At 33.3% G+C, this 15,855-nt stretch overlaps 1 protein-coding gene across 1 annotated transcript in view; it reads right to left on the bottom strand.

Annotated features, from left to right (window-relative positions):
* Nucleotides 1-500: 500 nt before the first annotated feature.
* LOC136025439 (fibrillin-2-like) overlaps nt 501-15,855 on the bottom strand; it is a gene marked incomplete at its 5' end in the record, with an annotated part of 51,994 nt that continues 36,639 nt past the window's right edge. The window contains 3 exon segments of the mRNA XM_065701468.1: nt 501-1,719; nt 8,506-8,646; nt 12,840-12,980. Of these exon segments, the coding sequence (XP_065557540.1) occupies nt 1,694-1,719; nt 8,506-8,646; nt 12,840-12,980 (308 nt within the window). The 3' untranslated portion in view covers nt 501-1,693.

The raw sequence follows: 15,855 nt of genomic DNA, 5'->3' as shown, positions 1-15,855 counted from the left end.
TCCCTCACGAAGTTCCCACTTCCCTTAAATTTTTCTTTCTGATATACTCAATTTCATCAAATACATTTTTTTTTTAATGTGGAAAAGGCGCCTTATGCAGTTTAAAATATCATCGTCAGCAGTAAATATGCCGTTTCTCAGGACTGAAAGATTGTCTCAATATTCTGTTCCATGACAATAAATTTTAATTCAGGAAAAGTTGAAGATTTAAGGTTTGAAGATTTAACCTGAAATTGAAGATAAAAGTTGAAGTTGATTCATTTGTTTGAGATCATTTTATGCCTTTTTGTTGAAAAAACTTCAACAATTCCAAAATTCTTTTGCAATGTCCACCATCACAAAAGCAACTAATATTAATTACTATAGATTCTATTCCCGAACAATTTAAAAATAATTTTTAACTTCCTCATATATGAATTAGTTTTAGAAATGTGTTCGACTTCTATAACATATATAGTTATCAGTATTTAAGAACAAACACAAGACTAAAAGACTTAGAGTAAAACAGAAATAAGCATTTTAATTTAAAATAAATAAATAATAAATACATATAGTTTGATGTCAAAATCAATAAATATTAAACAAACAGGAAGTAAATCACAACCCCATTAGACGGGGACATCAATAAGAAATGAGGTATGAAAATCTTAACATAATCTGTCAACTTTATCATTCTAATTGGGATAAATAATATCAGACAAAATGACTCTACTTTTCTCTCTGTAGCACATTTTTCTTTGTAGCATTACAATCTTCAAAATTTGCTTGAAGTGTAAGGGGTCTTGATTAGGGCCTCACCTGTCTCTGCGACAATTTTCTGTTAGTTTAACAAAATAATATAATTAAGAAAGAGATAAAAACGTTTAGCACAGAAAATTAAGCCAATATCATACTTCTAAAAGCTATTTCTCTTTGTAGGAACGGTAGAGTTGAACATTTAAGCTTAGATTTTCATATCAAGGAAAAGATCATATTTATGCATTTAACACGCTCATGTAGCTGTCAACTTGGTTGAGAAACATAATTAAAACTTGGCAAAGCAAATACATTAGCCCCATTTCACAGTTTTTGATATCCAGGTCTATATAACAATAAAAAATAGAAATGAACATAATTAAGATTTAAAAGAGATGAGATGAAACACAATTAATAATTGCACACAAAAGTCAACAAAACATCAACTATGATATATTACATCTTTTGCTGAATTTTATCGCATCTACAATGTTTGTTTCTGTCTTCTAAGATACACAGGATCTAAAGACTACTAGGAGAGGTGTTAAGGAAGGAATGCGAATTACTCATAACTGAAACTAAAGATTGAACAAATAGAACTGGAAATGGCCGAATCACAAAATCTGAAAACGGCACAACTCAGAATGTAATGATTAAGTCTTACTCAGTTGCGTTCGCTTTAAGTACCACAAAAATATTCTTGGCAGTCTTGGGTTGTCAAGACTGTCAAAACTATTTAAACAGTGTTCTGTTTGTCGTTCTGAATTTGTAACTGTGAAATAATGGCAATGCAGACGCAAATTGTCATAAAAATCCCATCTATAACCAACTGAATTGAATAAAAGAAAAAAATTTGAGCTTATATTCTATGGGTTCAAAATTAAGCTCACTGTACTGATATCTGAGTGGAAAGTCTAAATAAAAGTCTTTTGTAGTAAAAGAAAACAATGCCTCAAATTCATTCTTCTCGTAAGACTTCTGTATCTGAAAAGAGAAATTAGTTCATATTAGACCTAGTAGGTGCAAGAATATATATTTAACTATACAACTTAAAAGCCTATTTAGACCCAGCCTATTGGACCCAGTAGCCTATTAGACCAAGTAGGTGCAAGAATAAATATTTAACTATACAGCTTACAAGCCTATTGGACCCAGTAGCCTATTAGACCAAGTAGGTGCAAGAATAAATATTTAACTATGCAGTTTACAAGCCTATTTAGACCCAGCCTATTGGACCCAGTAGCCTATTAGACCAAGTAGGTGCAAGAATAAATATGTAACTAAGCAGCTTACAAGCCTATATATCGTTATGATGAGATCTTTTTTTTTGTAATTAACTCCTGCAGTAGCTGTCAAAATTATTAAAACACGGTAGTTTATTGTCCTAAAACACTAAGGCCAAAAACTAAATGCGACAGCCCTCGAATAAATTTGTCTAATTCTCAAGGGTCATTTTCTCTTATAATTTAATGACTATTCCGAGTCATGAAACATATCACATGAGTTGACACTGACAAAACAATTGAAGTCAATTAATGGAAGATATATATAGGAACAAATAAGGGCGTCTAGGCGTCCACTTTCCTATGGCGACTGAATAAAAGCCCAATAGTTCCTAAAATTTGGAATAGAAGGTACCCCCTAATGCCTCTCTAAATTATTCTTTGGAATGATGAGGTAAAAAAAAAATACATAAGAAAAATAAAGCTCTTCACAAAATTCACACCATCAAAAGTAAGCAGACTGTGATAAATTACGTAATTCTAAACTCTTGTTGCAGTGTTTCACTATCATGGGCTATACATTACGAAACAACCCTCCCTTAATTTTGCGCAGTGACACTTATACACCTGCCAATTCATGAAATTTTCTTGTTAATTTTTAAGTAGTATTTTTGTAGCTTAACCTCAGGAGTTTTACTCTTGAGGCTTGTTTCGTAAGAATTTCTATGGCTACAATTTCATATATCTAGATGACGCTCCAAAGCGACCTACACTTATTTTTCTGAATAGACATGATTAGCAATAGATCGTTTCAATCCTGAAGATTAACATTAAGCAACAAGCTGTTTATGAATATATTAAATTATTTATACAAGTATTGATGCTTGTTTCACTGCAATTCTTAAGTTAAAAACGGTAGGATATAAAAACCAAAAGACTGTAATCTAAGTTCCATAGACACCGCAGACATTTTAGATATTTGACAGTAATCGTCTTAGCAATTTGTCTGTGTTTGAGACAAATACATTCATAATTTTGTCACTTAATTGACAAATAAAAAAAATAGGGAATAGAAACGGAATTCCGAAGATCCAGATGTTGAAGAGGATGTTAATTAAGATCATATCACTGTTGTTTAAACATTGTAACTTATTCTTGTATGCAACGAACTTCGTTATTAAAATTAACCCATTAAGGCCCACGATCCATTACCGGCAAAAATTTTTGATGGTTTCCTTATTGCAGTGAAATAGGATTAAAATTGAAATAACTTGAGGATTTGTGGTGTCAAATATTTTTTCGCCCCAATGGTATAACCCTGGTATTATGTACCCATATGGCGACGTTTGGCGTTTATGATGTCCTTGAAACTGAAGAACATATATGAATACACATGTTTTGTTATGTTTGATAAGAGTTTGTACAAAAGATAAATTAAAGTTGGGCATGGAATTGCTCGTAGCACATTTGAAAGTGCAGTCTGACATTCTTTACAATCTTGTCATCCATTTTTTTTTCGTATACTTGGAATAGATCCTACTTCTCTGGTGTCACCAGTGCATGAATTGTTTATTTCTTAGGATAGGTCTGCGGCAACTCTGAGCATCAACCATTACCTGGACCGTAGGTTTTGTCCTGGTGAACGAAACTGCGTTTTTTTTTCTGGTGACACTGTCCTATAGAGTTGTAGTTTCTTTACGCAAGCACCTAAATTATCTTTCAATTTTACAGCCAAAATGACCCCATCTACCTGTAGTCATAATAACGAGATTTCTTCTTTTCAATAGCTTTTTTCCAAGCAACATCAATTCAATATTTTCATGTACAGTGAGTGTGACACGAAATCTTTGCGAGTCAAGCTGTGTGTGAGAATCATCTATTGAAAAGAAACTATCAATTAAGACTTGGCGATGGCTGCTTTTTCAATAACAGGCAATAAGCTAGTTAAAGATAGGGTATGTAGATAGGCTTGCTACACCTGTGAACCTTAGGGTTATTGCTGGCTGTTACTTACTCTTCACATAGTACAAAGCGATTTTGAAGGGATTTCCATTAGAAAAAGCTAGCCCACGCTTTGTATCCAAGTCAGATTGATTTTCCTTGGATAAGTATTTTGCTGATGTGACAACCAAAGAAAGGTTTTATTTGTTCGTGGAAAGTTTTTGACAAAACATCCAATATTACTTATGTTAAATATGAATGGCATCTACAATGGGCCTCACCTTAGTAATTTTTTCGCTGTCCTAGTTCGCATTATTACTTCCAAAGTGTATTTACTAGGTCATCTGAACGAGAACAGAACATTGTTTTACTGGGAAGGTGATAGGATCTTGATTGTAGCAGTTCCCTAAAAATTGTCAAGATCTTCAAAGTTCAATGTGAAGTTGATATTACCATTCTCATAGGCATATCGTGTTGTTTTCAGTATGCTCATAGCCCGAATAATTTCATCCTAAGACTGACGAAACACCTCGGAAACAGTCTTGGTAATGATTCTTGTGGAAGATCTTCAGACTATGCGGCCTTTTTCCATGTCGCAACATTTTTTTTTTTCAAGGGCCAGATTTCTTTGATGCAAGTTTTGAAAACTTTCCTAGCCACACTGTAGTATTGTTGGGGCAGTTTTTCTAGGACAGTTTTATAGAACATTGTCCAATTTGTTAGCAACCAAAGTGAAAGCGAAAATAAGTCCGGATGGATTATCTCGTGCAATATCTTTTGTAACGGAAGTACGGGTAACATCAAGTTCTATCATCCTTGCAACATCCCTTGATCATTCAAAGAGACTGTTTTTTCGTCGGTGCAATCCTCAGTCTACCCGGTATCTGTTTTCTTTAATGATAAACCTATTTGTATCGCAAAATACCGTATTTGTTTAGTATTACCACTAAGTATCTCCGGGCCAAAACAGTTCTACTGTTCGTATACGAAGCTTTGGCTATTAGCCCTGCAAAGACAAATAATTAATTTCAGAAATATATTCTTGAAGCGTTACATTCTTATTTGAAGGTTGGCTCAAATGGCTTAAATTCAAATTTTTTCCGATCTCCTGATATTTATCTTTATATTAAACAATTTACCACATCATACAGAACTTTAGACGGGGCTTCTCCCTTAATTTACTTATGGGTTTGTGCTGATAAACCTTTTTTTTTAAACGACAGGTACAGGCTGGTTGTAACACAGTGTGATGTAATCTAGGTGTAATGAGAATACCTAAGGATGTTTTCTCTATTTGTGTGTACACATCCTTTATTTTTCCTGCATCTATCCTCATTGAAGGTAGTAACATTCTACCACTGTTAAGACTGCAAGTACTTCACGAAACAACATTGTTCGGTTGCTGCCTTGTCTGAAACTCCAGGATTGACAAAGAATATATGTTATCTTGTAAAGATACTCCCTCGTCCACCAGAACCAATTCTACATGAGTTTTAAAAAATTCTTTTACTTTTAGGCTTCAACACGGTATTTATCTTTGATTTATGATATTTGATAGGCTTTAAGCTTTCACAGTCAGTGAAGGTAGCAGTAGCCAAACTTTTGTTTGCAGCGATTTTAGTTCGTTTTAAGCTTGATTTGCTTATTCAATTTAAATTTTGTTCGTTCTAAGATGTATTTATTCATTTATATTCGTACATGTTGAATGTTTGTTTGTTATGATTGTTTATTTAATTTCTGTACGACTTGGGTTTCATTTACTCTTTAACAGTAAAAGATTTATCTTCCTTTTAAACTTCGTTTGCATATTCAATTTAAGTTTTACTCGTTGTAAGATATATTTATTCCGTTATATTAGCACATGTTGTGTGTTTGCTCGCTACGATTGTTTATTTAAATTCTATTCGTTTTGGATTCCATTTATTCTTTAGTAGTAATTTCTGGTCGTTTTGAGCTTCAATTATCCTAGGTTTTTATTTCTGCTGATCTTAAGTTTAATATGTCCTTTTCTTTTCGTTAAGAAGCTGCTTTTTCTGAAAGTTTAAAAATTAATTTATTGTTTCAATAAAAATGAATTTCTGTTTGTTTTTAATTGCCAAAGTTTCAAGTTTTTCAAAATTCCCTATTTCAAAATCAATTTTTTTTCAACATTAAAGTTTTTTCAAAGTATCAAAACAACTATCAAAGTAACAATATAAAAGTAGCAAAGTATCAGAGCGAAAAAAGTATCGAAACCAAAAAGAATCAAAGTAACAACAAGAAGGCTTGTATAACTTACAGCTCATGCCCCGTAAATTAAAGTTGCCCCGTAAATCAGTAAATTCAAGTATAGAACTAAATAAAGTATCAAAGTAACAATGACGAACATGCATAACTCGCCACCCCTGCCCCTGGGACTGGAGGGAATCAGCCAGTGGAGCATAATTATTTGGCCTTTGAATGATTTTGAGCAACATTGTCAGCTTGAAATTTTGACTAGACACCTTAGGGGAAAGACCGGGGGTAGGGATAATCTTTGATCACTTTTGACTCTTACAAAGACTAGAAGTTTCAATAGAATAAGGTCAATCAGTTTTATATCTTACAAGGGGAAAAAGAAATTTCGATTTCCAATCGAAAGAGCCTCTTAAAAAGGTTATACGATCGCCAGTTCCATAAGAACTTTATTTGTTAACGATTATATGATGCAACTAGCACAGCATATGACATACTTCGGATAGATTCGAAGGGGGGGATATCAGACCTGAAGCCACAGTTATTTGACGTTTAGACTATTTTGGATAAATTGGCTATCTCGAAGTTTGATCAGAAGTATTTGGGGAAAAAGGACATTGGAGGGGGGGGGGTGGTTTAAATTCAATCACTCTTGACTTTTAACAAGAGAGCTCTAAATTTCAAACTTAAATTGGATGAGCCTTCTCCGAAGTCTATATGACCACCCCTCCCATAAAAACTTTATATCTTAACAATAGACAACTAGTATAACTTATGGCCTTTGTGCGGAAGGCTTTGAGTGGAGATATCAAACCTGGAACTATAGTTATTTGACATCTGGACTATTTTGAACAAATTGGCTATCTCAAAGTTTTTATCAGATGCATTTGGGGAAAAAAGGAGTAGGGGGGAGGGTGAGAGCTGGTTGAAGCCTGGTGACTTAACTTTAGAAGAAATGAGCCTGAGCTTCTAATTCTCAGTCGGATAAGCCTTCTTCAAAGTTGACACGATCATATTTCCCATAAAAACCTTGAATGTGAAGAATGAACTACTATTGTAAATCAAAATCAGAATTAGTTGATCTCTCATGCATTTTGACTCTTAAAATGGGCAATAGAACTTCAGGTCTCAAAGTGAATGCGCCCCTCTGAAGTTTATATGAACACTGCTTTCATTTGAAGTGCCTCTGGGGAGAAACCAATAAAAACATTGAAACCAACCATGGAGGCAAGGCTTGGACAATTTTAAATATAATGGCTATCTAAAAATTTTGATCAGATATATTTTGGGAAAAGACGGCGATTGGGGGTTGTTACCCCCTGATCAACTTTTGTTCTCAAAAATGAAATTAGAACTTCCAAATTCCAATTAAATGAGCCTACACGAAAGTTTATACCACCACCCCTCTCACTTCAGATTTAAATACTCCTAGGATATAATTTATAGCCCTTGCCCTTAGGCTATGGGTAGTTGTGTTAACCCCAGAGATGGTGTTATATGAGACATGGATTATTTTGAACAAAATGGCTATCTAAAATTTTTTATTTCATCCATTTGGAGAAAAAGTACGCGTGGGAGGCTAGTTGGACTCCATTCAATTTGGGTCATAAAATGAAGCTGGAACTTTCAATTTCCAACCAAATGAGCCCTCATTGGAGTTTATATGATCAACCTTTCCATAAGACCTTCGATGCCCCCAAACACTTGCGCCAATGCTTTTGAGAGTTGTACCAATTTATGTGATCTTTGGATTATTTTGAACGGATCAGCTATCTACTAAATTCAACTGAATGCATAGAGCTGTCCTGGCCGAGTGGGTTGGTGCGCTGGATTCGGGATCCCTTGTCTGAGAGGAAGCGGGTTCGAATCCCAGTGTACCCAATTCTTCAGTTTGGGACGGGGGTCGGTGGCGTGACTTTGTAAGCTTAGCCAGAGTCGACCCAGCTCTAAATGGGTAACTGGAGAAATTTGGGGAAGGTAAACAGGAAGGGTGTGCGAAAGCACAGGGTGGCCGGCCCCCAACCCCCCATTGCACTTCCTGGCTGAAGGGCCAAGAAACAGAGATCAGCATCGCCGGTACGGACTGTAAAGTCTAGTGCCGTATCCTTTACCTTTTTTTTTTTACCAACTGAATGCATTTGGAGAAACGAAAACACAAGATGCGGGCAGTTGCCCTTTGATCACTTAAGACTGTTAAAAAGGTAACTAATACTTCTGATTTCCAATAGAATGAGCCTCTTCTGAGGTTTATACGACCACTGCTTCCATTAAAAGCGCCCCTGAGGAGAAAAATAAATAAATGAAAAAATAAAATATTGAAGTATAATGCCCATTGCTATAGGCAATGCTATAGCGTTGCCTCTGAATTGCCGTAACAACAAAAACAGCTTACCAATGCAGCTGCCCCTCCCAAACTTATATCCCGGTGAGCAATCACAGAGATATTTCAAAAACCGGCCATCATGGTTGATACATTTGCTTTCAAAATCGCCATATAAAGCACAAGGATTTCTGTTCTTACATTCATTCACATCTGAAACAAAGCAAGAGCTTGTTTTGATTCTTATATATATGCATATATATATATATATATATATATATATATATATATATATATATTTATATATATATATATATATATATATATATATATATATATATATATATATATATATATATATATATATATATATATATATATATATATATATATATATATATATATATATATATATATATATATATATATATATATATATATATATATATATATTTATATCCATGAATTAATTTATATATATATATATATATATATATATATATATATATATATATATATATCCATGAACTAATTTTGTACCAAAACATGAATTAATTAGGTCAAAACAAAAAAGAGCGTAGAGCCCCTAAATGATGAAGTACAACATAAGGAAAAAAAGATAAAAGAAAAACGAAAATTTTTACACTGAACAATAGTAAGCAATTTTAGAATCATAAGAACTGATAAGATCAATCGTGATTAAATTTACTTGAAAAAGGGTTTAACCTCTTTCTCTCTTTTATCAATAATTTCAGCTGGAAAGATTTTTGGGATAAAAAAGAGTTACTGGTCCAAGGGGGCATATGCAAAAGGAATTTAGCAAATTTAAAACAAATTCAGTGAAGAAGTTTTTTTTGAGCAGGAAATAGTTGCCAAATAGGAGACAGAGCAAGAAGATGAGGCACAGTTTTACTATTGTAAAGTTTAGAAAGACAGAAACGACAAAGGTTTGCAACATTAGAGACAAGCGACGCATAAGCGATCCTTGTCTTATTTTCAAGATTTTGGATGGCAAGCCATTACCAGGTAAATAAGGCTTTTAGGGAGGGGAATAGAAGTTTTAGCAAGTTAGAGAGATTTATCAGAGCATCCTTTGAGGTTAAAACCAGCAGCTACAGTTTTATCAACATTAAAACTTAAACCAATCTGCTGATGTTCTTGTTTTAACTTAGAGAAAGTGCTTTCACAATCAGAGAAAGGGCGACTCAGAGACAGGATATCGTCGGCATACGTAATTAATGACACATCTAAACCGTCATAAATACAGGTGAACTCAATAGAAATTTGGCTTGAATGACTGCGTTATTAAATCATGTCTTACTGCGTTATTTAAAATGACTGCGTTAATAAGTGAAGCCTCCTTTTCTAACGCCCTTTCTGACATTAAAAAGCTTTGAGCCGCAGTTGAATTTGACACGAAAATGTTTAAACAAGTCTTTATAACTAGCCAAAGGCTGAGAATAGGTTCGAAGATTTTTGAATTAAAATCAAGTTGGTGGGTGGACATGGCTCTTAATAAAAAATTAAGAGCCATGGCTAATTGGAGAAAAAGCAAAAACAGATGGTCCGAGTGAGAGGCAAACTTGGCATAAGCCTTTTCAGAATTGTCTAAAAGTGATGTCATTTCACTTGTAGAACAATTGTCTCTCATCCATTCACTCTAAGGCAGGACTAAGGTTGAAGACACTTGAGCAACTGAGACTGCTCTTATTATATGAACTTTGCCTACTGGGAGAGCCTACTGGAATTACAATGAGGATGATCAAGATTTATAAGTTGACTTATGACGAACAATGTCCACTGGACTTATATCGAAAACGGAGGATTGAATTTGCCTGGGCTCAGAGGCAAACAATTGACCTAAGTCTAATAGGCTTACTCACTTAAAGTCTCAGGTGGGTTAAGATAAGGAGTTTTCAAACTGGTTTGAGCACAGAGGCTGTCTCAGAATTCTAATCAGGATGTCTTTGGGAAAAAGGTAACAAAAAGAGGCATGGGAGAGGGGATGTTGCATTTCAACCACTTTTATTCGGAGCCACTTGAATGTGCCCCCTCCAAAGTTTCTGCCCCAACTCATTCCATACAAAGTATCCTGGGTAAAAAATAATGCACTGGTGTTTCATCTCACTTTGCTTAAGCAGTGCTATTGCGCTGGCTATGACGGAACCAATGCATTAACAATAAGTGACTTGCATAATTTATATCCCTTACCCTAGGGGCTGTGAGGGGTCATTTCAACCTCAAAGGCAGAGCTATTTACTCTTTTAGATATTTTTTAGACAATAACACTGAAAATTTGATCGGATATTTGGGTGCTGACGTGGTAAAGCAGGTAAAAATCGTGTGGGCGGTGAGTGGTTTTCCCCTTAATTTCTTTTGACCCGTAAAAGGGTACAAAAACATTCGATTTCAAACAAAATGATGATGCTAGGAGGTTTTTGTGGCCTAGAAAAAAAAAAAAAAATGAACGACAGATTGAAGCCAAATCACTCTTTACTTCAGCAGGGCTATTACACTACCTTGAAAATGTCTATGTTAGCCGTTTATTTTGTATGGAGTGTGTTCATTCTTAGGAATGAATTGCATCACCCACAGCATTACTTTCTCTGAGACCAAAAAAGCCCAATCCAAAGTTTTTCGTAATTTTGGTATCGATTGGTCATCCCAGAATTTTCATTCGATGGCTTTTTGGCATCCGCAGGGTAAAAATTGTCGTTTTTTTTTTAGCTCAAAATGGCAAAGAAAATCACGTTGCTGGCGTAGTATCTGTTTTTCTACTTAGAAACCTAAACAGAACTTATGATTTCCTTTTAATGAGCCTTTTTATGATATTCTAGGATAATTGGTTTGATCGCCTCTAGGGGAAAGTTAACAAACAAATAAATACGCATCTACAATTATCTTTCTAAAAAAGATATATATATATATATATATATATATATATATATATATATATATATATATATATATATATATATATATATATATATATATATATATATATATATATATATATATATATATATATATATATATATATATATATATATATATATATATATATATATATATAAATATTATACATATATGTATATACCCATATTTTTGCAGATTGGGGCATTAAATCTCTTCGACTGACTCTCCTGATTTCCAAAATTCAATTGAGTGTTCTATCTTAGGATAATTTGTAGGTGTGAAGGATGCATATTTTCTCATGCTGGAATATTTTTGTGGGTAAATTCAGAAACTAACAGATTCCATTAATTTGTCAAATTATAAGAAGTCCATTCTCTTTATGTTTATGTCGTTACCAAAATTTCTTTTTTAAGAATCTTTATATCTGTTATCACTAGTTTCCCCATGCCTCTTCAGAAAATGTGGAGAGATGGGGAAATAAGAATGTCACCATAAAATTATTCGAGAAGGCACAAGGGGAATTGCTATAAGGATATTTGTTTTCACTGAAATTTAAATAGAAATATTGATCATTTTCCTGTTTCTTGACATTGTTTAATTTCTTGCCGTCACCCAAACGGCAATTTTCCCGGGCATGATCTTATGTACCCAGGTAAAACAGGGTATAATGCCCATATAAATAAATTTTGGTATATCAGAACCCTTTCCTTACTCCAAATAATCATCTGGAGTGCGTTTTTTCATGTCTATTCTCATACACAAAGGCCTTATTTTACGAATGTCGGATTTGAACGTAAAAAAACGATGTTGAAGGATTGAGTTGTAGGCTCCTTCACACTTAAGAGAGCCATTGAACAAAAAGTAGGGTAAAAAGAGACGCTTGTTAACAGAACCAAAATTCAAATTGCAAACTCATTATTTATGTTAGAGCATGATCTTTTTTTAGAATATTACAAAATAAACTAATTCCTCACACAAGGAGCCCTTGAACAATTATTTACAAAATTTAAAGTTTCCAATTTTAATTCTGAATTGAATGAAAACCCACCTCATAATCGGTAAATTTTCTGTTTGTTTTTGAATTTAATATGTAAAGAAACTTTTTCTTCTGCTTAATCCTATAAAGAAGTTAAAACATGGATTATTAAGACACTTAATAAGTTTCTTTTTTTGCTCTGTTTCAATTTTTTTTTTGAATCACGAGACAATTGATTGGAAGAAACGACAATGTAATTTTCCTCACTATTAATTTTTTATAATTACTTTTATATTGCTATTAATGTTTTGTAATTATTATAAAACATAATATATCAATAAAATAAATTTACCTATACCTATTATAATAATTATTATTATCTCTTTAACAACTATATAACCCAAAATTGAATATAGCAAACAGTTCAGGTAACATATAACAACCGATAGTTGTAGATAGAAATTGTAAAAATTACTGCTTATAAGATTCTTTCAATCTTTGCGACCTTAATTACCTTCACAAATTGCAATATTTCCATTGAGTCCTACTTGTTCCATACCAGGTTTGCATATACACTTCTTTGAACCTCTTTCAGATATACATTCATGAGAGTCATCACAGTCTGTACAATCGCTGTCGTCGAACACTGATAGCTCTTAAATGCAATAATTTACATTAGTGAACACATAAATAGAAATTAAAAGTAATCGATAATTAATTATGTATAAATGTAATATAATAATATAATACTATATAATAACATAATAAGGTATCAAATGTAATATAACAATTAAGTAAAAGTAATCGAATAAATCGAAATCATAAGAGTCATCACAGTCTGTACAATCGCTGTCGTCGAACACTGATAGCTCTTAAATGCAATAATTTACATTAGTTAACACATAAATAGAAATTAAAAGTAATCGATAATTAATTATGTATAAATGTAATATAATAATATAATACTATAAAATAACATAATAAGGTATCAAATGTAATATAATAATTAAGTAAAAGTAATCGAATAAATCGAAATTATGAGAGTCATCAGAGTCTGTACAGTTGCTGTCATCGAACACTGATAGCTCGTCTCGTAAATACAATAATTTACATTAGTGAACACAAAAAACGAATTAAATGTAATCGATAATTAATTATGTATTAAATGTAATATAATAATATAATACCATATAATAGTATAATATATTATAATAAGGTAATATAATATAATAAGGTATTAAATGTAATATAATAATTAACTAAAAGTACTCGAATAAATCGAAATTAATGTATATTGGACCTCTTTCAGATATACATTCGTGAGAGTCATCACAGTCTATACAGTCGCTGTCGTCGAACCCTGATAGCTCTTAAATAAAATAATTTACATTAGTGAACACGAAAATCGAAATTACAGTCGTACAATTACAGTACAAAATTATCGTACATTATGTCTTTCAAGAAAATAAAATTAATACCCTCAGTTGACCAGTGCTGTGAAATATTATAATTTAAAAATACGGTACTAAAATTAGACAAGACAAAGAAGTATAAAACCCGAAAAACATCACTTCCACATAACCCAATTATAGCTTCGGCCACAAAGCAACCATACTATGCGCTATCAAACAGTTCGTAGTAAGGAGTGACCCGGCTCAATAGTAACCGAAACTCTAAAAAATGGAATTTTGATACCAATAGTTACATCAAAAGAATCGCATTTTAATGCTGATTTTAAATATATAAGTTTCATCAAGATTAGTTATACCCATCAAAAGTTACGAGCCTGAGAAAATTTGTCTCATTTTAGAAAATAGGGAGAAACACCCCCTAAACGTCATATGACATTAACGGAAATCACACCATCAGATTCAACGTATTAGAGAACCCTATTGTAGAAGTTTCAAGCCCCTATCTACAAAAATGTGGAATTTCGCATTTTTTACCAGAGGACAAATCATGGATGCGTGTTTATTTGTTTTTTTGTTGTTGTTTTTTTCCAGGGGTGATCGTATCGACTCAGTGGTCCAAGAATGTCGTGAGAGGGCTCATTATAACGGAAATTAAAAGCTCTAGTGCCATTTTTAAGTAACCAAACAATTGGAGGGCATCTAGTCCCCTCCCACGCTCATTTTTTCCAAAAAGTCACCGGATCAAAATTCTGAGATAGCCATTTTATTCACCACAGTTGAAAAACCTAATAACTGTGTCTTTGGGGACGACTTACTCCACCGCAGTCCCCGTGGGAGGGGCTGCAAGTTACAAACTTTGACCTGTGTTTACATATAGTAATGGTTACTGGGAAGTATACAGACGTTTTCAGGGGGATTTTTCGGTTGGGGGGGGGGGGAGGAGTTGAGGAGAGGGGTTACGTGGGAGGATCTTTCCATGGAGGAATTTTTCATGGGAGAAGGGACTTTCAATGGAGGGGCGAAGGATTTTCTAGCATTATTTAAAAAAAACAATGAAGAAATTAATATGAAAAGTTTTTTTTTTCTACTGAAAGTGAGGAGCAGCATTAAAACTGAAAACAAATAGACATTATAACGCATATGAGGGGTTTACCTCCTCGTAATACCTCGCTCTTAACGCTAAAGTATTTTTAGTAATTACAACTACTTATTCTACGACCTTTGTGATTCAGGGGTCATTCTTAAGGAATTGGGACACAATTTAAGCTTTAGTGTAAAGAGCGAGGTATCGATGAGGGGTGAGCCCCCTCATATACGCAATAAAAACGTACGAATACAGAAGTTCGCTACGTAAGTTAATTTCGTAAGTTACGTATATTTTTTACTTATGAAAACGTTCGTAAAAAATTATAAGCTATAGTTGCCTTTTTAAGTAATCAAAAAACTGGAGGGCAACTAGACCTCCTCCTTCGCTCCTTTTTTCTCAAAATCTTCCGATTAAAACTATGAAAAAGCCATTTAGCCAAAAAAAAAAATTAATTTGAAAATTTTGTTTTAATTATTTATGCGTGGAGAGCCAAGATCAAAACATGTATTAATTCAAAAACGTCCAGAAATTAAACAAAAAAACAAGTTTTTTAAATGAAAGTAAGGAGCGACATTAAAACTTAAAATGAACAGAAATCACTCCGTATATGAAAGGGGCTTTTCCTCCTCAACGCCCCGCTCTTTACGCTAAAGTTTTTTACTGTTTTAAAAAGTACAGTTAAGAGAAAGAGTCAAACTACAGTTAAGAGAAAGAGTCAAATCTTTATGTTTAACTTGCTCCTGCTGTGATGGTAAAGTACAGAGATAGGTGTAATTGCGCGATGGCTAAATATTCTTAAAGAAATATGTCCTTGATTGATAATAAATGGGCGGTATAAACAGTTTAGTTTAAAAATTCATTTGACTATGTTGATTAATTTGAGGTTTGACAAAATATTTACAAAGTTAAATAAATAAGCATCAGCTATTATTGAGGAGGGGCACGCTCCATCTTTTTGGATTTGGGGGGAGCGTAAAGACACATAAAGAACCATTTATTTTTATTAAATGCATTTGATACTTTACTTTCAC

Source organism: Artemia franciscana, chromosome 3 (genome assembly GCF_032884065.1).
Source record: "Artemia franciscana chromosome 3, ASM3288406v1, whole genome shotgun sequence".
In the NCBI taxonomy this organism is placed as follows: domain Eukaryota; kingdom Metazoa; phylum Arthropoda; class Branchiopoda; order Anostraca; family Artemiidae; genus Artemia; species Artemia franciscana.
The sequence above is the reverse complement of the archived record's forward strand: the minus strand, read 5'-3'. Positions and strand labels throughout refer to the sequence as shown.